The following is a 23568-nucleotide window of genomic DNA, read 5'->3' on the forward strand; positions in this document are numbered from 1 at the left end:
GATCGGTGCAGTGGAAGTGGATTTGCTTTGCATGTGAGCAGGCTGTGTGGGCTGTCTGAAAACAGCACACAAAATCCCTCTTGCACAATGCCTCCTGCCATTGCCTGGAGCTCCCCTGTGGCTCGGTGCCAGTCTCACCATTACCTCAGCTGTTTTGGCTACAAAGCCAGCTTGCCTCTCCCTTTTGTCTCCTCTGACCCATAGCAAACAAACAGACAATGGCTAGGTGAGCCAAATGTCCAGCTCGAGACTTCGTCTGTGTCACCCTTTCACCAAGCTCACTTCACTTCAGTAAGCTGAGGCACAAGGAGTCTTAGAAATCTGTAAAATATCCCACACAATACTAGGTAATGCATACTTTATACGTCATACTACAGTCCAGAATACACAAACCAAAGTGAAGCTGTAAGCAAGTCTATTCATGGTGATCAAAACAGGTTTTTAAATTGTATGGACAATTAAAATCTGTTTTTAGTTCACATGTTTTCATCTATTTCACAAAAACGCCACCTCACTGTTTCACAGCTATGAATGTGACCAGTAGATTTATTGGCATAGTTGTCACATTTAACCTGTGGCTAAAAAAAAGGGAGGAAATAGTTTTGCAGTCACAATGTTGCCTCAGCCGGTGAAGGAAAATAATAATACCTGTAATTCTAAGAGTGGACCAGAGTCCTTGGAGGTTCATATGTGATTCTGCCAATAAGTAAACCTGGTTATTAGGAACTAAATGTGCTGTGCCCTGCCTCTTTTCTAATCATTAAGAAATATTTGTGTTTTAGGGTTTTTGAATTGCCATATGTACGATACAGCTGTTTCAGACTGAATTGAATTCAAATGAAATGGTGGTGGTAAATTGATTTTAAAGCACAATGACAGTACAAGCTAAAAACACAAAATCCAACATGCAATTACTCCATCATAAGTTACATGGGTACATGATAGCTAAAGCAGCTTTTCCTCTACACGTACATGGGGAAACATTATCATTCGTTTGGACTTTATTGTTTCTGGTCAACAAATGAATCAGTTTCTTTATTTTAAAACATATTCTGGTCTCCACCAACTTTGCCGGCTGTTTAGTGTTTGTTTAGTGTAAGTTTAAAACACTTTGCTGTATGGAGGGCAACTGCAGTGTTTTGTACGGTGGCCCACAAGTGCAAAACACAACATTTCACAAAACACAACAGCAAAAGAGAAAACACATTTCACAAAGCCCATAATCTGGTTGTGACAGTGTCTGTTCATTGCGGTATAATCCATGCAGCATCCACTTATCTTTATTCCGCATTGGCCAGTGGCTTTGTTGTTTTTTTACCCTGCATCTACAGTATGATACGCTGTTCATCGTTCGCTGTTTAGTCTAAGTTTATTTAGAGTTTTTCTCAATTGCTAACATGGTTTGGTCAAAACTGAAGCCACATTGCCAGTGGAACACGAGTCTATATGGACCAAACTAGAGAATGTTTTATTGCTGTCACACAAAATGCAGAACAAAAAGGGGGCTTGAAAATGTAGAGTTTCTCAAAAGCAGGCTACGAGTGATAACCTGGGTTATCTGCACATGAATGGTACATGGGTTACTGTGGGCCGTAGCCAATGCCAAAAAAAGAACAGTGACAGAACCGTTAGCTGAACATCTCTCACACACACTACTAACCAAGGGCTCTCTCTCCCTCTTCCTCCTACCAGGCAAAACCAAAACAAACATCCCCCATGGCATGTTCACAGACATCAGGGAAACCTCACTTTCTATTGTAACACTCTGCTTACTAACTTGACTTAATTACTCACAATAACAGTCAATAACATCTCATTCTGTTCTCAATGTGTTTTCAGTACTGACAGATGCTTGTTGAAAGGTATTGTTAGTAAAACGAGACAGCTGACTGAACTGAACTGTTGTTCAAGTCATAATTGGGGAGTAAAAGAATAAGATTTTTCATTATTACCAGTTTTTTATTAGTAGTTTTCAACAACCCCCACACTAAAGCCCAAAATGAATTGCATCTACTCACAGTTAACATCTCAATCGCCAACTTGGATTAGTTCATTCATTTGTGCTATAGACCTGCACTATTGTTCAAAATTCATTAAAAACACATTCATGCAACAAACAGCTGCCCATATATGTCTTACTTACAAAACACCAGACCCACATATTTGTAAAAATGCTGCCCCAAAAGCTTCAAATAGCCATAATGTTTCAGTAAAACAAGCTTCAACTGTGAGCTGTCTGCCCTGCTAGCTCCTCGTGTTTTGACAGAGATCTGACACATGCATAGTCAAGTCTTGCCTTAAGAAACATGTCACTCAGTGAAGTAGTGGATTTCACTGATGTTTTTAATCTTTCTTTGAATGGCACTGTCAGTCTTTGGCACAGACAAGTAAACTTTTCCAGGTTGGAGACTGATGGACATTAGCTGTGAGAAAAGGCAACTCACTACTGGTTTTAGTCTTTATGAGGATAGTTGAAAATGCTCTGTTTCAAATGACATTATCCTTTACATTCATAACAGGACTAAATGCTACAAAGTAGTGCAGCAGGACCTGCCAGACCCAGATGCCCTCAAAGGTGGAGAAGGAATTCACAGCAGACATTACTCATCACCACCATGATAACAGTGGATGTCCCAGTGGTTGATTCAGCATGGGTAAAAGTCCTATCTCCTATAGTCCCCCATTATCAGTGAGCTGGGTTGTGGTACACCACCTAGATGCCCCTCCATGACCACGTCTAGCTTGATGTGGCAATAGGCTGGAGCCTAACACCTGACAGCTTGTGTGCAGTCACCAAAAACACCTCCATCTACAGTCACTTGGCACTACATTATAGCAAGGCAAATGGCACTAGGTAGCAGAGCAATACTGTTGAGTGGCTTTGTGTTAGGAGTCCAAGAATAACTTCTTCCAGTTTTAGAAAAATATGTCATGTCAGTGGCCATAGTCCTGCTGTAAACCTGGCAGAGAGAATTTGAAAGAAAGTGGCTCAAACAACTGCAATAAAGAGGGGGCTCCCAATGGAACCGGGAGCTATCCCAGAGTGCTGCCGAGACAAAAAAAACATAAATTACTCGCAACATACTACTGTCTTTCAAAAACCACTATATTGATATTTAGCACTGATTTTAAATACATGTATTAGCTTAAATGTGCCTCTACTTGTAGCCTTCTCTGGTTGTATTTTAAAGTTTGTGACCTTAGATGAAAAAAAGAAACTAACATGAATAATGATGCAGTAAAGTTTTCTCTCGTGGTTGTGGTTTTGTTCCCCCCTTTTTTTTTTATTAGCCATGACTCTGTGTTGAAGAGTCAAAAGCTTCTACAAAAAAAATTCATAACATTAAACTTTCCTTTGTTCTGATGTATAAATTCACCAGTGCTGGAGGAGGATGTTTAAAGACATCCTACAGTGGATTCCATTTTAGTTTGGAATTAATTAGTTTTTAAAGAATTAATATAAAATCTTTCACTAAAAGGATGTTTAATGAAGCATTTTGTGTTTTCTCTTACTGTTGTGTTCTCTGAAATGTCACTGTGTTTTGCACTTCCGGGCCACCGCAGTTTAGTGACAATTCTCTGCGAGTTCATCACTATTGGTAACCTCTTTTATTTTACATGAAGTCATTTGATCCATTGGTAATATATTGATTAGTGGACGTTCACTTTGGCCTACTGAAGGATTTTAATTGAAATAGGATAATGGCAGAATTCATACAATCCAAACAATGTATGCATGACCACACAACAACATCAAATATCAACGCTACTGACCTGTTCTCGCAGCCTTTCCTGGTGGCCCATGATTGCTGAGGCATGATGGGGGTATTTCTGCTTCAGATGCTCCAGGAAGGCCTCCCTCTTCTTGTCCATGTCTGATGGCTGCATAGCCAAGATCTCTTGAGAACTGCGAGCTCCCCCTAATGTATGTCTTCGAGGGACTGTCCGGCTGCCTTTGGTGTCTCTTGGAGGGGGGGTCCCATTTGGGGATGACTGTCTGTGGCTTACGTGATCGGCGTCTTCTGAGCAGGTAACCTTCAAACTGCTTTTGGTTTGTTCTGAGGAGACAGATGGGACACAGAGACAAGGTTTCAGGACACATGCTGTGCTGATGTTTAGACAAAAACAACAAGCGTGAATCCTTGTGTTACACATCCCTTGGCAGTGAGGAGGACATATTAAGAGAAATTCAACCATCAAACCAATTTGCTGAAAAGAAGGAAATTAGGTTTGTCTCTTTTACTATAAATTTTAAAAAATCTACAATATTATCTGTGGCAAAAATGCTAAAATAAACATTATTTTATGTTGTCAGCCCAGTCCATTAGATATTTATGCTGTTTTATATTTCAGCAATAAACCACAATTTAATGCGACAGATAAAATATTGATGGTAAAAAAACTGAACTGAAGCAGATGTTTATGCTTATTTCACTTGATTTTTTAAGATTGAGCAGAAACTCCCAGATGCAATAAGTTAAATTTGGGGGTAAGATTTTAATTAAAATAAGAGGAAAGGTCTTGTTCTGCAGGCATGTTTATAGCATTATAACAGTAGGATGACTATATGCATGTTTCTGACCAAAAACATGCTTTATAATAAGCATTTATTAAATACATTTATATACATTTATTCTGTAATCAGCACTTTTTATTTCTTACAAAAAGAACACACTTCTATTTGATTTTGTGCTGTCAAACTTCCATCAACAAAATTATTACCTTCATATTGTTGGGGAAAAAAAAAACTGTTTTCAGAAGTGCACAAAAATCGGACATAATTTATTTTGAAATACAAGATGCTTGTACAAGTCTTGTTAACAGCACCATTAGCCCAAACTTCCACCCTGCTGAAGTTCAGAGACGCAGCATGTCTCGTACTTTCAATTCTATTTTTAACTCACAAACAGTTTCCCTACTGCTAACCAAATTACACTCAGCAGTCAGAATAGAATCAAACCTCCTAAGGATCTGAATTCATTTGTGTTTGGCATGTCAGAAAACTGATTACCTTCCCCAAGTGAACAATCTTTGTCTTCATCTGCAATCTCTCCTTCCATGGCAGTTTGGGATCAACACAAACACACAAACTGACGGCGAAAGAGTGAGCCTGGGAGAATCAGCTAACTGCTGGCTTAGAGATTCCAGACGTAGAGCACATGGAAAAAGGGGGCTTGAGATAGGCCCTGCCCCACCGCCCCAGGATAGACTGGTGGGGATTTAGAAAGTCAACTGCATTCCAGGACACAGAGTGACTAACCCCTCACCCTCAGGCTAAACGTTCTTCTGCTGCCACTGCTCATAGACTCACTCTAACTATATGCCTTTGAAATGGAGAGAATATGAAGCACACGAGAAGATATCAACAAGATACATGTTCTCTCTTCTTAAAGTGTACCCTGAAATTCACAGATGTCATAAAGAGAAACACGTGGTCTTTATCAGGAATTTGTCTGCAAGCAGGCTCTCATTTAAACCTCTGGCTCTGTTGAGAGTCCCACTGGACGCTTGTATGAATCCAAATGTGTCATAACCCGCTTATAACCATCCCCGCATATGGCAGCCAGCTAGTGTGTATGAATTATCTGATCAAGATGTAAAGCAGCAATTCGGCATGCAGTGTTGTTTCCGCCAGTCTTTGGTATTTGCTTCTGTTCTTGGGTTGACAATGACAAGCAATACTGTCCTATTTGCTTGACAGTCAGCAAACGTGCTTCCTGGCTCCATATAATGTGTAAACATGTGACTGTATGCATGTCTAAAGGAAGAGGGGTATTGAGGCGATTCATTATGGGTGATTGCATCAGCAGGAAAACATGAGGGGATCAACAGGAATAAAAGTGTTCTCCTTCCACCTGCAGACAGAAAGCAGGTGGAAGGAGAAAATGATCCAGACTCACCTACACAAATGTTTAATTTTTAGATTTTTGTGCCTAGTCATTCTGCAGACATAACACAACCCTATATATTATATATATATATATATATATATTATTTTAATGGAAATAAAATTTGATGCCAATCAAAGAGGTGATGTGTAATAAAGCTTATCACACCATCTGCTTGAGTGTTTACATTAAATGTTCCACAATAAAGAATCAAGAGTTCTAAAAGTGGGACTAAAATATGCCATAAAAATTTGAATTTGCTTTTCTTCTCAGAAATGTCTGCATGTGTTTTCAAGTAGTTAGTGTCAGTGGCTCTGTCAAATATCCTCTGTCTTGGCAGTGACTCATTCCCACTAACCAACAGGTCAGTTTTTGCCAAGCCAAACTCATAATTAAAGCAACTCTCTCAAACTAACAATTTTATCCTGACTCTGATCAACCTGCCTTGCTGGACTCTTACTGTCCGCATTCCAGGCCGAAAATGACCTCCTTATTTCAGCATGTCACCGGGGATCTTCAACTGAGTTAAGTCTTCCATCAATAGCTTGAGAATGTCGCTCTCTCTTTCACAACTGCCACTGTTGAGTAAATGATGGTCCTTTCAGTTAAAAGCCAACATGAAACCCTTGACCATAAACACTCAGGTCCCATGAGGAGCAGGATTCCTGCTGTACACATTTACTTTGTGGTTGTCACTTATTTACGGAGGAATGTATCCCTGTGCACCTTCCCACTCTCCCCTACTACTACTGTCCCTTAACTATGCAGTTATCAAAGCCCTGTTGTGTGCAATAAAAGCAAGGCTCACATAACAATGTCCTGAAGCCATGAATACTGATACACATAACAACACTGGTCCACTGTCGAATATCTGACAGTATATTATATAAAAGTGATCCGACTCTATATCAGCTGCTCCATTCATGCAGAACTGAGCCTGGTGAATATTTACTGTTATTTAATATTATTTTGAATCAGCGTTCATAACTCCTTAGAAAAGACAATGTTAATTTTGCAAAAAACAAAAACAAAAAAAACAACTTGAACTGAGCTTGTTGGTATATTTTCCCATCCATCTGCATTTTGTGCCTAAAAAAAACCTTTGTTTTTCTATCAGTCATCCTTCCCATGTCAAACCAAGACCACCTGATTCCATGTCCCTCACTTATCACATTACTTCCTTCCGCTCACAGCCAGCAGTGCACACTGACCCTGCCAAGCTCCAGTTGAAGGCTAATGTGTGTGTGTTTAGAGTTGACCTGCTCAAGCTCTGCAGAAAAGAAGGAAAAAAAAAAACCAAACACACATTTCTACTGCTGATTCAAAGAATAACTGACACTAAACGTTAGACAATGCCCCTGCAATGCAACTTGGCCACATTTTTCACAGTGCATACATCTGAACACAAACACAGACATTCATGCATTAACACTCACATGCAGGAAATGTCTGGCTTCCTATCAGGGTGTCTATTTCACTCTTTGCATGTCCAAGTCATAAAAAGTAAAGTTTTGTAGCATGTCAACACTTTTGAATTTTGCACACAATGGGAAAAACATGCCTCATGTGAAAATAATTACTCAGAAAGACAAAGAGGGGAATATAAACTTTTCAGAAATACAGGCCTTTCACATCTAGTTTAGCCTAAGACCCACTGCCAAAGAAAATTGTCTACATGAGTACACAAATCAGAGAGGCCTTTGTGAATGAGGTGACCTTTACTTTACCTCCAATAGGCTATATTGTGTGCTCATATAACAGAACTGGACTTCATAAATTCAATAAGACTTTGAGTTTCCAGGTAATTTAGAAATTTCACTATGTGCTTTTATTTTGTCTTTCAGATTTTGTTGTATTTATTTTGTTTCTCCTTTCCCTATCACTCTCTATGTCATCGAACCATTTCTATCACCGATATTGTATGTGTGACCTGATGATTCAAGAATGCAGTCCACAGTGCTTGCTTGTGTTATGTGAGCATTCATCCATAGCCTTGGTGACCATTGAGGACACTGCCACAGCAATGATGTTTACTATACAGTAAAGAAATAGCTGCATTTTCCAGCAGTCTCCTGATGCTGTGTCATTGTTAATGATTGTTGTTCCCCAACCTGTTAGTTAGGACCACCACCACATCTAGATACACCAAGATCCCTGTGGAACACATCTTTCATTTATGATATGTGGGTAAGCACAGAAATTCACCTTGGCCTGCCTCTCTGCCTCTCTCCCTCTCTCCCTCCCTCTCTCCCTCCCTCTCTCCCTCTCTCTCTCTCTCTCTCTCTCTCTCTCTCTCTCTCTCTCTCTCTCCCTCCCTCTGTATGTGTGTCTGTATTTGCATAGTCGGACACACATGCCTGCCCTGTCTTTCTGCTCTGGTACAGCCTTATAGACCGACAGAGCTGCCAACCCGACATGCAGTCGACCAAAACATATAAGTGACAGATATGTGGCCTAGTGTGTGTGTAGGTGTCAGCGCTGGGAATAGTAACACTAGCGCAGACAGTTGGTCTCATATCAAAACCCCAATGGAACAGCATAGAAACTGACAACTTAACATCACAGATTAAAGGTCAAATACATATCTCTCACATAAAAGACTCGCAGCATATTCAAGTAAGTCCATAGCTGGACTCGAGGAAGCATGAAAAATTGATTTTACTGGTGGTTTAACTTCAAGTGAATTTACTTATCCCAAGTGGGTTAGATTTGTAGATCTTTAGGTCAAGTGCAAAGTTAATACTCTTCCTACTGCATGGACTACAGTAAAACTTAACTGTAGTCACTGAGTCTATTCTGCTGTCATTTTGAGTAAGTAAATGACACTATACAGTCAACAAACCAGTCGCTTTCCCTCATCTCTCATTCAGTTTGTTTCTCCTGCTGCACTTTCAAGCAAATAAGCAGGACAAAGTCAGAAGAGGTGCTGCTGGCAGAGCAGGGCTATTCTGACAATTCGCCCCTAGACAGCTAGAGGACAACACAAACAAACAGCTTTGTTTATTTACTAGCTCCACTGATCAGCACACTGTGTCTGTCTGCTACCCTTCCCTAACAGATATCAACACCACATCAATCCAACACAACTAAATGGCTTCGGCCTTTTTTCGACAAAACATTACTATTTCGATGCACTGCATTTTCTCCACACCAGGGGTTGCTGTTTAACATGCTCTAAGCATGATCAAGAGGAAAATATAGAACTTGTGCTGTGAATGTCAAAGAGAAAATATACACATCTGTGCACCTTCTCAATATTGCAAAAGAAAATAGGTTGTGAAATCTTTTCTTTGGCGTGTTTGTGTGTCTCTGTGTGATTTGCATGCACGTAAGTGCACAACAATCTCAGCAGTATGTTCACTTCATTAACTTGAGGCCAGAGTAGGTGTAAGTTAACCTAGCCACCGCCTCAGAGATCTGCTGGTCTCCCGTGACAACTGTCTCTGGGCCAACAGTGAGGCTGGTGGTGTCCTCAGGAGGGACAGACAGATGCTTAGAACAACTGCAGCTGGGAGGAGGACATCTACCCAGGAGCCAGAGGAAAGGAATTTGCTACCTCTGCCCCCCTGCCTGAGAGGAACTTTCTCTTTGGAATCTAAATCACTTTAGGTCGATCACTGCAACCTCCTGAGTACCAGACTTTCCTTATGGGGATCCAGCTGGAACGCTTTCCCTTGATAAAAGCTAACAGTGCACTCACTGGACTAGAAAATATGTAATTGGAGGTAATTTAATCACACAAGATCCCCAGTGTAAGTGACTACAACCCTTGTAAGTATTATATTAGTGCTGAATCAAAATCTGAGTTAATCTAAGTTATAATTTTTGGCAGGCCTGTGACTTGCCTGGAACTCATTGTATTAAATTGACTCAACCCTCACTGATTAAAAGGAATTTCAGTAACATGGTAAACAGTTTAACAGCACCACAAAATGCTGTTGTTTGTATGTAGACATCATTAGTTATGGTTGACAACTGTTCATTATTTTGTAGCTGGGACTCCAAATTCTGTTACCACTTTAATCCTGAAAAGGAGGGCCATCATCATCTCTCTGCTGAACTGTGGACATGTGGTGATAATTTCACAGTGGACACTAGATCTGCTTCTAGCAGTTTTACTGTAAGCTGTCTATCAGCTTTCAGTACTTGCCTTAGCTCTGCAACAGGAACTGCATGAAGTAGGAAATAAAATTCTCAGCACTCACTCAGCACTCACACAGTGTGTTCAAATATGTGATGTATTTTTTGCGGCAAAAAAATCAAAACAAGTGCACACAGCAAAAATGCATTTGTGATACCAGTGTGTATACAAAAACACAAACCGGCACAAGCACATATACAGCGAATATATACAATAAATGACAAGCGTAAATGATTACTGGGCAAAATATAGATATTACTGCAGGGTTACAAGCAAACTTTACTGCAGTGGGATAAGTATGTGTTCAGCCTGCACATGACTTCCATTTAAATGTCTTTCAATATGACTGCTCTCTCACAAGTTTATTAAAAAGTGATTGCGTTGCAATTGACTCTCTTCATAGTGATAAGCAGCTTAGGACCTGGACTTTGCGAGCCAGTCAATCATGTGTTTCTCACTTTTCCCTCAGCGCTGTGTGTCTTTTCTACGCCCTCTTTTTCTCTGCATGCTAGCACAGCATAACAAATGTAAAGCTGATTACTACCCGAAAACCCGGGAATACAGAGGAAATTAAATGCATTAATAAATCAAATAATACCTAATCAGCATTTGTCACACTGTATGATATTAGGCTTGAGGATAATGATTTGTTTTAAAACGTAACACTCAAACTGCTCAAAATTACTACAATTACTTTATATTCTCCTATACACAAAGCCAAGTGTCTACATCTGTGTGTGTCAGAGTGCTGCTGAAGCTGAGTGGGTCCATAAGGTCCTGCTCTGGAGAGCTAAGTGCTGCAGGAGCTGATAAGTGATGCAGGTGGTGGAGGGATGCAAAATAGGCTCCATGCAGGGGGAGCTACTCAGAGAATCCTGGGAATACTAGTGCGTCTGTCCCAGTCTTTATCTTTGAAACCTGCTGTGTGCTGTCCATGTGTTGTTTGTCTATAGCTGTGTGCCCATCTCCACTTGTATGTATGTATGTGTGTGGACTACATCCAGTCTTAGGGCTCTACAGCAGAAGGGGCTGGGGCTGGAAGGTGTGAGAATGTGGACTAGCTTAGCCAGAGCTGCTCAGAAACTTGGAAGTGTAACTATTTTTCAGAACTAAGGAAAATAGATTTCTTAGTGTAAGCAATACACTAAGAAGGTGATGAACTCTGAGTGGAGGTAAGAAAGGGGAAAAAAACACAAGTTTTAATTTAGTGTTGTGGCAGTCAAAGAGAAATAAATAAGCACCTGTAAGGTACGAATACAGCATATGCAGGTAGGGATCAAGCCCATGAAAATGGATAGGAAAGGAGAGTGGTTTCTCACTGTGCACAGTGTAACTGATTTTACTACATGAAATATATTATATAACACTATAGAGTAATACAGTATAACTGCAAAATGTTAAATGAAAGTCATACCTTTCTAGAATAATAAAGATTATTTTTGAAGGTGCAATGACTATTAACAAACTCAGGCCATTGTTTCTTTTTCTGATAGAGATCATTAAAAGCAGTCAAAGGACCCAAATTTAATTAAGATCTCACTTCTTCCTTCTGGGTGTGTTAATATCTAGAGTTAATTCATTTGATTAGGTAAGCTGTGTACTTTTTAACTCTGATTTAATATAATTTTAATTTCTAAATAATTCAAACTTTGCGTGACATTAGTTCTCAATGTTACATTAGCAATAACCATAGAATTCTATTGGATTGCCAAATGTATTTGTTAGCAGCTAAAGCTAATTTTGAACTGGAGGCTGCCTTGTGTGTTAACCAGGCACCCAGAGTTGACATCAGGGAAGAAAGAGTAAGGAGAGGTTTATCAAGTTTATCATAGTTTGTTTTAGGTTTCTCTAGTCCCTCTAGTGGTTTAAATAAAAGTAATTATAACACTTATAGCTATGTAACACTATACACACAAGGAATTTGACTCTGAATGTAGTTGCATTACATCCGTCTACAACCACTACAGTTCACTACATATGGTGGGTGTACATTATTCAATTGTAACAATCTCCTCAACTACTTTTGTGCTAGTGCTATTGTTGTGTCACTGACTCTCATTGCCTCTAGTAGGCGTAATAGGGTCTTACTGACCTATGGGGCTGATGTATGTTGATAACACTTATTCAAAAGCATCTCACACTTAAAGCTAATTACATGAAAAAGGTTATACAAGACCCTGATTGATGTGTGTAATGCAACCTAATATAACACTATATTGAATTAAATATACTCTATTACTCAAGTTCTCCTTTATGTGGAGAGTAATTAACGCTCTAATGATCTGTTTTAAGGACGGATACCAAGTAGGACATCGACCCTATTAGAGTACCTAATGTGGAGATACTCAGTTATACCTACTTTTTTTTAAATAAAGGCAATCCAGAAAAAAATTCCATCAATGTTTATTTAGCACTGAGGTCACAAATACATCAACAGTGCGTTATGCATGTAGAGCACTGATATGTCAGCTGTGCAAACTGATGAAAGCTACAATCCCTAAAGATGATGGTGAAAGTGAATTTAAATTGTCCCATTGACATGACCTCCCTGACTCGAAATGGAAGCCTAACACTGCATGGCCCATACTAAAATAATGCTACCACATTAATTAAAGGCTAATTCCCTCATATTTGCATGGCTTTCTACTCTTTGAGAGAATGACTTTTTTTGGTAGGAGTAGGAACGAGTTTGAAACACATTTATTTTAAACACGAGTCTAAAAATAACATCAGGAAAAAGCACAAAAGACACAAGGCGTTATGATTTCAGAGGAAGAAAAGACATTTTCAGATATGCAGCCTCAGGAACTGACTAGACCCTGCCGGCCCCTGAGTTCTGTGATTGGTTATTAATGACATCATCTCCAGGGCCAGCCCCCCCTCCCAGCCAAAAGATGTCAGTGCCGAAACATCTTAGTGATGTCATGTAGGGAGGGCCATGGCAACTGCTTAAGTAGCACCCCTTATTTCTTTCCTGCCTTCCTGTCTTTTCTCCTGTTTCTTTCTTCCTCATTCATCTCTTCATCTCCTCGTCCTCCTCCTCCTCTTTTCATTACGCTCTTTCCACTCATCAGCTGTATCCAGATAAAAATCCCTTTCCACCTGTTTATTAGCACTTAAATACAGTGCACAGAGATTTGCAGTTAAGCCCAGAACTATTTACAGCTCTTAAATGGCCCCTAAAAAGATGAGGAGAAATAACAGACAGAGAGCAGTTACATTCCCTAATCCTGTCTGTGTCCTGCAGCTGTAATTAAAATGTGGATCAGCAAACATACTGGCTTATTCCTACAAGATGTGAGTAAAGATGTGAAAACCCAGGTGGGCATGACACCATCAAATTCTGCTTCAAATGTGATATAATTTCTCTAGAAAAAAAAAACACAACACTATTACATACTTTTTGAATATATACAAAAACAGACAGAGTGCAATGGGAAAACTCTCACTATGGAAAAATGGACCATAAGTACACACAAATGCCTAGTCAAATATCCGAGTGTTCAGCCAGTTTGTTTCTATTTGATCTATTCAGACCATTTCATCTTTTTGGCTAGTCCTTCACATCTGTTTTTTAATCACAATTTGTGAATGTGTGTATGTGTGTGTGTACATACATATCCTGGGCAAACATCCAGAGCTCAAGCGGATTAGTGAAGGGACTCTACCCTGATCAAAGCAGTGGAGAATCCAGCTTACTGGGACATACCGTGTAACACATAAACCCCATGGAAATGATAGTGTATATGAAGCAAACCCTTGGACCACCAACTGCAATGCAGTATAAACTTTTCGAAGATTTTTTACATCTCCCCTAATGTCTAGACAAATTCTGGTGATGGAAAAAAACTCTCTCCCTAAGCTGCAAATCAGGGAATGGACACTCAAGTGCTGTGATTAAGTGTGAAGTATGCAGCTGCTCCACAGAAACTGTACTGGCTAATAGTCCAAATTGAACCTAATGTTCGTTTCTGGAAAGACACCAAAAACTGTTTTTTTTTTCTCCTGGCGACATGGATGCATTTTTTTTTGTTTAGAGTTTACAACATCATAGTTAAAAAACAAAGCCTAACACATCTGAAATCATACATTGAGTAATATTGTATATAATAGAGGATTTCCAGAACAAAATAATGTGTCTGACACTGGTATGACAACTTTCCAGTGATAACTTCAATAATTAACATATAAATGTTAGTGGTACTGGCGACCTGTCCTACACTTAACTACATCATTTCTGTGACTAAACATACTCATGTAGTTATGTGCACAATCTAGACCAGCACCATGTTGACTGTTGCAATTATTACAATTATTACAATCAACAGTATTAGAACAATGTAAAATAATACTGAGGTCATAGATGAAAACTGTCCTTAGTTACAGCTGTGCTTTCCAATGATACACATGAATTCAGAGTGACTATAATTAAGTCATTCTCCAGCTCCACAGAGATTCCTCCATCAAACTGTCTAAGCTTGACTGAGAGACCAAATAGGATCTGTCTGGTCTAATAATAAAAGGCCTCCTCAACCATGGCCGGGATCTGTCAGACACCAGCAGATTCTTAGCAGCACTTGGCAAAACTCACAGGAAGCTCTAATAGAGGGTAATATGAATTGATATCTTAATATGTGAACAAGGCATGTAGGGCACATCCTTCCTTTTAAAGGACTTGCCGTATGATTGGCAGTCCCCTGGTTGGACAGGCAACATATCACATTTCAACACAGCTGCAGATGCAGACAACTTGCTACCCCCGTTCCTTCCCTCAACTTCATTATGTACGTAGTGAGATGGTTATTTTGCAGTGTGGCTAACCACTGTCATCCAACACCTAATGGCTGTAGCATATGTCTAACAGCCCAATGGCTCCAGTGGTTTCAGATCTTGGAGAGATGAAATGAAGTGGGACATTGTTGTGTTGCTACCGGGGAGGCAGGAAAACCTGACAGGAAGGAAACTGTGAAACAAAGTGCTAAGAAAACGTGACAAAGAGCACAAGGAACTGAGCTGTGTGTGTTGGTGTGTGGGTGAATGTGTGTGTTGAGGAGCTGTTTCCCATCTTCCTTCCATTATATAAACTAATGGAAATGTTAAGAACTTCGTGGAATGTTTTGTGGCCTTGACTTTTCGAGTGGGATCTTTGGGGGAATGGAAAATTCAAGCAAACCAATTACTACACATTTTATGGAGAATGTAATGATAGGCTGGTAACCCTTATAACTGCCCCATAATACAGATATTATCTATAAACACTAGCTCTACAATATACAGTTTCACATCACATACTGTGAAGGAGCTACTCAGCTAAAAACACAGACAAGAACCTTGTAAGTAAAGGTAATGCTACAATGCAAAATACTATGATGATTTTAAACCATAAAGACTGCAAAAATGTTACTGACATATTCTTTCAAAGGAGCCATGTCTAGGTTGTATTGACAATGACATTCAATACAAACTCATTTAGGAAACTGTAGTGCAGCGGAAACATAGAGCATGTCTGATTTCACTCCAGGGGAGAATAGCTCATTGGAACAAAAGTGTAGTCTTGACAAAAAGATCCAAAAGTTAGAAAAACACAACTTTAAAAATGGCAATTATTTAGTTCTAACAGTGCTAGTACTACTAGTACTGCTAGTAGTAGCTTAAAGTGTTTTTATTCAAAGCAAAGATCATCTTGCATATGCCATAAAACATTAACACATTTCATAGATCAAATCCAACAGCAGCTAATCTTATTAACATTTATCTATTTAGTCAAAGTCTCACTTATTACTTTATTGTAACTGCTCAGAATACAAGTGTATTATTATTATTATTGTTTATACATGTAATTATGGTACGTCTCATCTTATCTCGTCTTTGCCAAAAAGATATGTGAGCAACACATGTGAGGTTTCACTGAACGTGGTCAAAATCCTGGTGCATTAAATACTGGCAAACACACTGTGATTAAAATTTTCAGTACACCATGAATTCATCAATAAAAATGTCAACCAGGACAGGGGATCATTGAAATCATGATTTATCCTCTGCAAGTAAGAAAGTCTGCTCCATATGTCATATACATATATATATATATGTATTACATATATGTAATCCATTAAAACAGTCAGACTCAAAGTGGGGGACCAAATCACAAAGTAAAAACTGATCATAAATTACTATTGCAATCACAAAACTTCACTGCAAACTCTTGAGTCTATCATGTGTGAAAAAAATCTGTCCTCAACCGTGGTATGGATTTAAAGTTCTGAAGTGTCACACTTGTATAATCCTACTACTTAAATAAAGTCCTCAGACCTGATTCTATGCCTTCATGTGGCCATATACACAGTGCAAATACAGCATCTCTGTCTGCATAGCCTTCGCTACATTTAGCCTTGAATGGTTTAAAGTACTCTAGTGGGCCTATCCAGTATTTACATGGTTACATCTATTTATCAGTCAGAGCAGGAACGACCAAACAGACCATGCAGAGATAGAAGACAGGTTTCCTCATAATGTCCAAGTCCAGAGCTCAGGTAGCTGAGGTTCCTAGAATAGCTTGGCTTAATGAAAGCATCCTGAATGCCACAGGCCTTGAAGAAAATTTTCAGAATTAGGGGTTTTATAATCTCAGCCATGGCAAAATTTTATTGCACCGAGTCAGGCAGAACAGTAATTATAAAATCATGCCACGACAGTGAGCCATTAGCAAGTGGTCAGCTTGGTCAAAAGAATAGTTAAAAAAGCCAACATCTTTGTGAAAAGGACACAAGTGAATTGTTAAATAGGGTTCAGGACAGAAATCTCATCTATATTTATTGGGATTAGGCAGCTTTAATACTCAAAGTCAGACTTTACTTAATTAACAAAGCTTTGCTCTGAGAGGACAGAAAACCTCAAGTGCTTTAGACACTTTCAAAGAACAGGAATGACGTAAGCAAATACATTTTTAACTTCCTGACACAAGGGCATTTGTAGGTTGCTAATTAGAGAAAAATTATAATTATCAGTGCACTTTCGCAGTTAGTCTCCTCTATGAAAACGTTCTCACCTGTTTGTTCCTCCTGATTAATTTGCTCAGAGGGCACAATTGTTGAAGGATGGAACAACCATACAAAAACATACCCCACCTTTTAAAGTGTACACAAAGCATGTCAGTCACTAGACAAAAACAGCCCTAGCATGTTTTTGTGTGGTATAGGAGGCACCAAGTCAAACTAAATGCCTAAAGGAGTGGACGGATGGGAGAGGCAGAGGGATGTTTACACTTGTGAAAAAAGTTAGGGGTTAATATCGACTAAAGAGTGCGGTTGCAGTGTCTGGTTGTGCCTCCCTCCTCCCTCATGCCTCTGTCTGAGAGTGTGGGTGGAGAACATTTGTCAAAAGAGAAGATGGTCAAACAAATGACTTAACTGAAAAGGTGGAGCCACTGAAATATGTGGAGACGTCAAATGTCACGAAGGAGGAAGAGGTTTTTACTTATGCAGGAGTGGATCTACTTTAGTGTTTGCCCCCGAGCTGCTCCCCCAGTCCAAATCATCCTCCAAGCCGGTTTTGTTCCTTTCTCTCAGATTTAAAATGTCTGGGCAGTGTTTATTAATATAATGTAAGAATAAATATATAGTAAAAATAAATTTGTGAATATTATTTTCCATTTACTTACAGAAGCAGAATTATATTTTTATTTCATATAAGAACCCCCACATAGGGCCAGCTCTGTACTAGGAAGTCCCCTAGACCCAGTGGGTGAGAGACAGGAGGATGTTGGCTAAGCTAACATCCCTGTTGGAGACTCACTCTCACCAGATGTATGAGACTCTGGAAGCAGTAGGCAGCTCTGTCAGTGACAGAGTGCTCCATCCCAGGTTTATGATGGAGCCCTATACCACAGGTCCTTCCTCCCTGCTGCTGTCAGACTGTACAACCAGCACCGCTCCTAGACCCCTAGCTGACCGCATCACTTATAGACTGTGTAAACCTGTAAAAACTTGTAAATATACAATATACCAGAGTGAAATATTGTCTGATTTAAACTTTATACATATTTTTCTCATTTTTAAATGTACTTTTTATTGTAAATACCTTGTTTTCTTTTATTTATTTCTATTCTGTTCTTTTGTGATGTAAATTTCCTCCACTGTGACACAAATAGTTTCTTCGTATCTCATTAAAACCGTTTGCTAACTGTTTACCACCCCATGTAAAAACTTCTAGATCTGCCACTGTACTTATGTATCATCCAAGTGTTACAAGCATTTATGTCCTGAATAAAAACTATAGATTTATGAGTTACTAGGTTTTTTACACTTGTCTTCTTGCTCTAAATTCACCCATTTCTTTGTTGAACTAAGTGACTTTTCCGTCCTACTCTCTGCAGAGGGCACTACATATAAATCAAAATTTATGTCTTGGCAAATTTTTCATTAGCTCCAGTTTCTGACATTATGACAGGAAGCTTAATTTCCCCCTTATATAATCCTTGTCATAGAAAAGCTTACAGCAACAACTGCAGCACATTCTGAGGTATAACATAAGCCTCTCTCTCCCATCACCCAACAGCAATACAATGCAACACAACAAGACCAGGGAAATCTTTTATTCCATATTATATTTGGTATTTCTGATCTCCATTTGATGTGTATTTGATTTAGATTTCTTCCCCTGGTTAAATGAATATGTTCCTTTTAGACTAATTTTGAATATCAATTAAAAGGGATGGGTAAAAGGAAAGAAGAGAGGACTTACACCAGTGAATCTTAACTAGTTGAACTACAAATCACCACTGCCTTATTAAATTATCTTTTGCTGGTCTATCATATTTTTCCATGCAAACCAAACACTTCAATAGTAGCTGACAGAAAGTTGTTTCACAAAATCTCTCTAATAGAAATGGTTTAGCTTTTGTTCCTTTCAAGCTGGGGTTATGATAAGGTTTTATACAGTATACTGTAATTTCTGTGCTCCACTGCATAAATAAAAGCTTTTCAAAGGGAACCTTCCTCTGTTCCTCAGCAAATCCTTTGGTTCAAAGTGAGGTCAGTTAACAAGGGGTAGAAGTCAATTACTATGGTAGAGACTTTATCTGATTATACCTTGTTATCATTCCCACTTCTGATAGGATGTTTTGGCCATAAGGACTGCTTCTGGACTAAGCTGCTGAAATGATAGAAAAACCTTCTGGAGGATAAGATCATTTATTTGCAAATCAGGTAAAATCTGAGAGCTTATTGAACAAAACTGTTATAATTATACCAGCAATGGACAGTTTACTGTCCTGAAAAAGTGTGAGATGAGATTTACAGTATACAACAAATATACACCCAACTACACTCAGGTGCTTCTTCAGCTGCTTTTTTTCTGGGGTTTTTGCTGATCTGCCTAATTTTTTCAGTCAGTTATTGGGTTCAAATTATTAAATGTCATCTCCATTACACATGCAATCCAATATGAGAACCCTCCTTCCTCGATGTTTCATGGCTCTCACTGTGGTAATCCTGGCCAAGTCAACACCAACCATGGTGGAAACAATCTCATCCAGACAAATTTATTTTGGTTTCATCTCACCAAAGAATGTGCTGCCATATTCACCAAGCCTTTGTGCCACTTTATGAGCAATGTTTTTCTTCTTGAGCACCTCACATTAAGAGGTTGACTTCATGCAATATCCTTCTAAATGTCTGATCAGTCACTGAAACTAATTTCCACAGATGACCACTGTACCAATTTAGAGGCAGTTACCCATCAGTTTTTTAAACGCAAGGTAAGTACTGAAGTGCGTAAATAGCAAATTGTGCATGGTGTCATTTTTTGTATAGTTATTGTGCCTTTTGTTATTATTAGTATGGCTTCCTATACATCATAACCACTACCACAACTGCATTTTGCATTAAGTTGCCTACTGATGAGCATCATGAGATCATGAGATCATAGTGTCTTAAGTAAGTGTACAGGAAATTCTTTATCATGATTTGCCAGGTTGTTCTGGACACAATCCAGACCAAACCTGGGAAAGTTGCACTGTTCAAAAACATTTTACATGTAATTTATTAACAATTGGCACCTACAGGTGTAATCACCATACAATTATTGTAAGACGTTTTGTCGTATACTGTGTATGAACCAGGGGATTTTAGGGAGCTGAATACAAGTATTTGTATTTGGCAAAGTACAAATAGTAGGTCACACGGTCGCAGATATCATGCTGGGAAAAGGGAACACTGTTTCTAATGATTCTAACAAAATTGCTATGCCATTATTTCAATTTAAAAGATATAGACACAGCAGAGCTTGTTTGACTGGAGGAGAGATTGCTAGCATTCGTCTGTTGGCCCTGTCAGTTCACATTACCTTATTTTGCTTGCAGGATTTTTTGCAGACAACAAGCTCGAATATTAACAAAAACAGGACAGATGCAACTATTTTCAGTGTTATTCAAATACAAATACTGAACTCTCTGCTCGTCCCTATTGTGCTCCACCCCTATATAATCCTTAAACCCAAGAAGTAGCTTGTGATATAGTTGGTTGGCATCATACAAAAAAATCCCAAACATCTTTTTATGGTGATTTCATTCTAAAAGGTCAGCTCGCCCAAATTACAAAACACATTAAGCTTAGCAGAGAAAGCCAAAGCTCAGGACCAACTGAGTCTTTAATATTGTTTGAAGTTAAAAGCTATTCGTGCATTAGCACCGGTTTCTGTTTGTCTTCCTCTCTTTCTGTGTGTTTATTTCCCTAAACTGTGGGAAACTTTAATCATCTCCACAACTCAACTTCCTGGTCAACTCAACTAGAAGCTGAAATGAGAGCTCTGTAATGAGGTTTGATCAAATCTCGCAGCTCAATAAGACATGGTGTGAGATGGCCAGGGGCCCAGTGAGGGATGACAATTCAGACAACTCACTGGAGAAACACCTGGCCGATCTCCCCGAACCCCCCTTCCCTGGCCTCAGCGCTCCTCGGCCCCGTGACACTAGCCCAGGTGTGTTTCCACTGAGTACAATGTCCTATGACAGCCATCCAACCCCACAGCTACACATTTTCACCAGCTACTACATATGGCCCAGGTTTGTGCCTGCTGAGATCCAGATATGATGTGCTATGTCTGGACGCTGATGCAACAGAGGAGACCAGCCAGGTAATCAAGCGGTCAGGTTGTGTGTCTCGAAGTGATAATAGAGGCATATGGCCAAGAGCTACTGTGTGTCTTTGCTTCTACAGACTCTGCCAAAATTACTGCACCTCATATGCAAACACTTAGCACTTTAAAAAGGCTTGGCTGAATTTTGGCTTTTGAAGGGCGTTCAAGGGCGCTTGCTCATTTGTCTTTCTGATGAGGTGCTCCTATTTGACCGGTCTATTTTTGCTCCCAGCAGGGTGACTTCATTTTTTATTCTTTATTTGAATCCTCTTTAGCTTCTATGATGTGGTTGCTAGTCTTCCTGGGGTTCATTCAAATAGTGACTTAAACAAACAACATCAGGTTGAAAAATACACTAAAAACAAATGAACTAATAAAGCCATGCCAGCCGAACCAAAAATAAGAAGATTAGTAAAATAACACACACACATACAAAAAAAAAAAAAAAAATGTTAGTTGTAAGTTGTTTTTTCTGATAGAATTTAGCTTATGCTGATTATTTCTTGAATATATCCTGCTGTTTAAAAAAAAAAATCATAGCGATAAACAAGCTTTGACATTAGGTAACATTCTTATCATACAGTTACATATGAATAGTTTTGAAATTAACTTTTTCCATTTGTCTCTGTTTGAGCAGGCAAGCCTTCTCCTGGTGTGGAAAGATTTCTAGTAATTCTAGCAGTGTTTGAGAGATCCAGACAGGAAACTTAGGCTTGCTAAGACAGAAAAACACTTAAAACACTACTTTCTTTGCAGTGTAGTGACAACTAGTCAAATAATAAATACTAACTAGCATAGCTTTCAGATAAAAAGTGATCACCTTTTATTTTATTGGAGTTTTTCCATGACCTACTGCTCTGTTTTATTAATGGATCTCTGCGATATGTGAGCAAGGCGTTATCTTTGAAGTTGCACAGTAACATTAATGCTTATTTTGAGAGGAGGAATGTAGCATCTGCCTGGTGAGAAAATTTAGCAATCCATTTGATCCAATAAGCAAACAGCACCACACACGGCCAAATCTACCATAAATCTGCTCCACAACCAGCTAGTTTCACCTACAAATGTAATTTCAAAGTGATCTACAAAGGCAGATGAGATTTGAAAAAAAAAAAAAAAAAGCAAAAAGATTTAGTGACCGAAAGTGACACACAGTCTCTGTATGGGCTGTGTTTTGTGAAATTGACTGTGCTGTCTTCAAGTTCAACCTCTATTGGTCAGACCCTCACCACTCTACTTCCCCACTTCAGCTTAATTAGACACAGCCACACGCACATTAGATGCTCTTCTTTTTGCCTGCTGAATGGCTGGCTGCAGTTCAAGGCATCACAAAAACAGCTATGCAAAACAAGCTGCATTCAGAGCCAGGGGAAACCATCAGAAAACAGCATACACTTACAGGACAAAACACTGGATGCTATTCAAAAACCCTCTGGAAATTGGCAGGCTATATTGTGTGAAATAATAACAAGTCAGTTCCTAAGTCATACAATGATATTTGCCTAAGAATACATCAATTTGAATCATCAGAGAAAGAGATATAGATATAAACCTATATGACTGAGCATCTTTGCATTTTTCAGTTCGTATCTGTGTGAAAGTGTGTGTCCTTATATGAGATGTAGCTACATACCTTTCTTTTCTGGTTCTCTGCAATATAGTATGTCCCAATAAAAGTAAAGATGTCTTCTTTTACACAACCAGAGTGACAAAACTAACAACCCATTGCAGTCCCCAAACTTTTTGCTCTGTCCTGGCAGATCTGCACACCTCCCGTGCTCTCCCTCCCTCTCGCTCCCTCTCTCTCTCTCTCTCTTACTTCAGCACTTCCTGAGCTGCTGCTTATGCTCCAATCAGGTCATCCTAGAAACGACCGCTCCCCCTCCAACCCCTCTCTTTCTCAGCCAACAGCTTGTCACATATAGTCATCTGTGTGTGAGTGTGTTCCCTTTCAGACTAATCTCTTTTTTTTTAAACTCTTGTCACCACCTGTGAAGCCTTGTACTTCTCAATCAGGAGAAGAAGAGCAAGGAAGAAGCAAACTAAAAGTTGAAGTGGTGAACATAGGGGGAGGAGCGGAACGTGATTGGTGGGGTGAAGAAAAACATATGGAGGGGGCTTCCTGCTTCAATGTCCTACTGAAACAGACACACTTTTTCAGAAATGAGGAAAACGGGGTAGTAGTATGGAGTAATGATTGGGGGTGGAACTTTCTCCCTAAAACCACCAGCTTGTTGTTATAAACTGCAATGAGGCTCAGCCCATTGTAGCACTGGGAGTGCCTCAGAGAACCGTCTCCAAAACACAGCACCTTTCTCATAGTCTGCCTGAAGTTTGCAGCACAATACAACCCCTTTAGCTCTAACCTCAGATTCACTGCTTCACTAAGCTGACCAAACACAGCTG

General features: G+C 39.3%; 1 protein-coding gene across 16 annotated transcripts in view; it reads right to left on the reverse strand.

Annotated features, from left to right (window-relative positions):
- The window catches only part of kiaa1217 (KIAA1217 ortholog), a 99760-nt gene that overhangs the window by 40225 nt on the left and 35967 nt on the right, over positions 1-23568 (reverse strand). For 14 of the 16 annotated variants that reach the window (XM_026291846.2, XM_026291848.1, XM_026291845.1 and 11 more), the window contains exon 2: positions 3775-4058. In XM_026291846.2, coding sequence (XP_026147631.1) covers positions 3775-4058 — 284 coding nt within the window. Of the gene's footprint in view, positions 1-3774; positions 4059-5011; positions 5311-22795; positions 22925-23568 lie in introns of those variants that run through there. The other 2 variants (XM_026291849.1, XM_026291847.2) reach the window with 2 other exon arrangements.

Source organism: Mastacembelus armatus, chromosome 20 (genome assembly GCF_900324485.2).
Source record: "Mastacembelus armatus chromosome 20, fMasArm1.2, whole genome shotgun sequence".
NCBI lineage: Eukaryota > Metazoa > Chordata > Actinopteri > Synbranchiformes > Mastacembelidae > Mastacembelus > Mastacembelus armatus.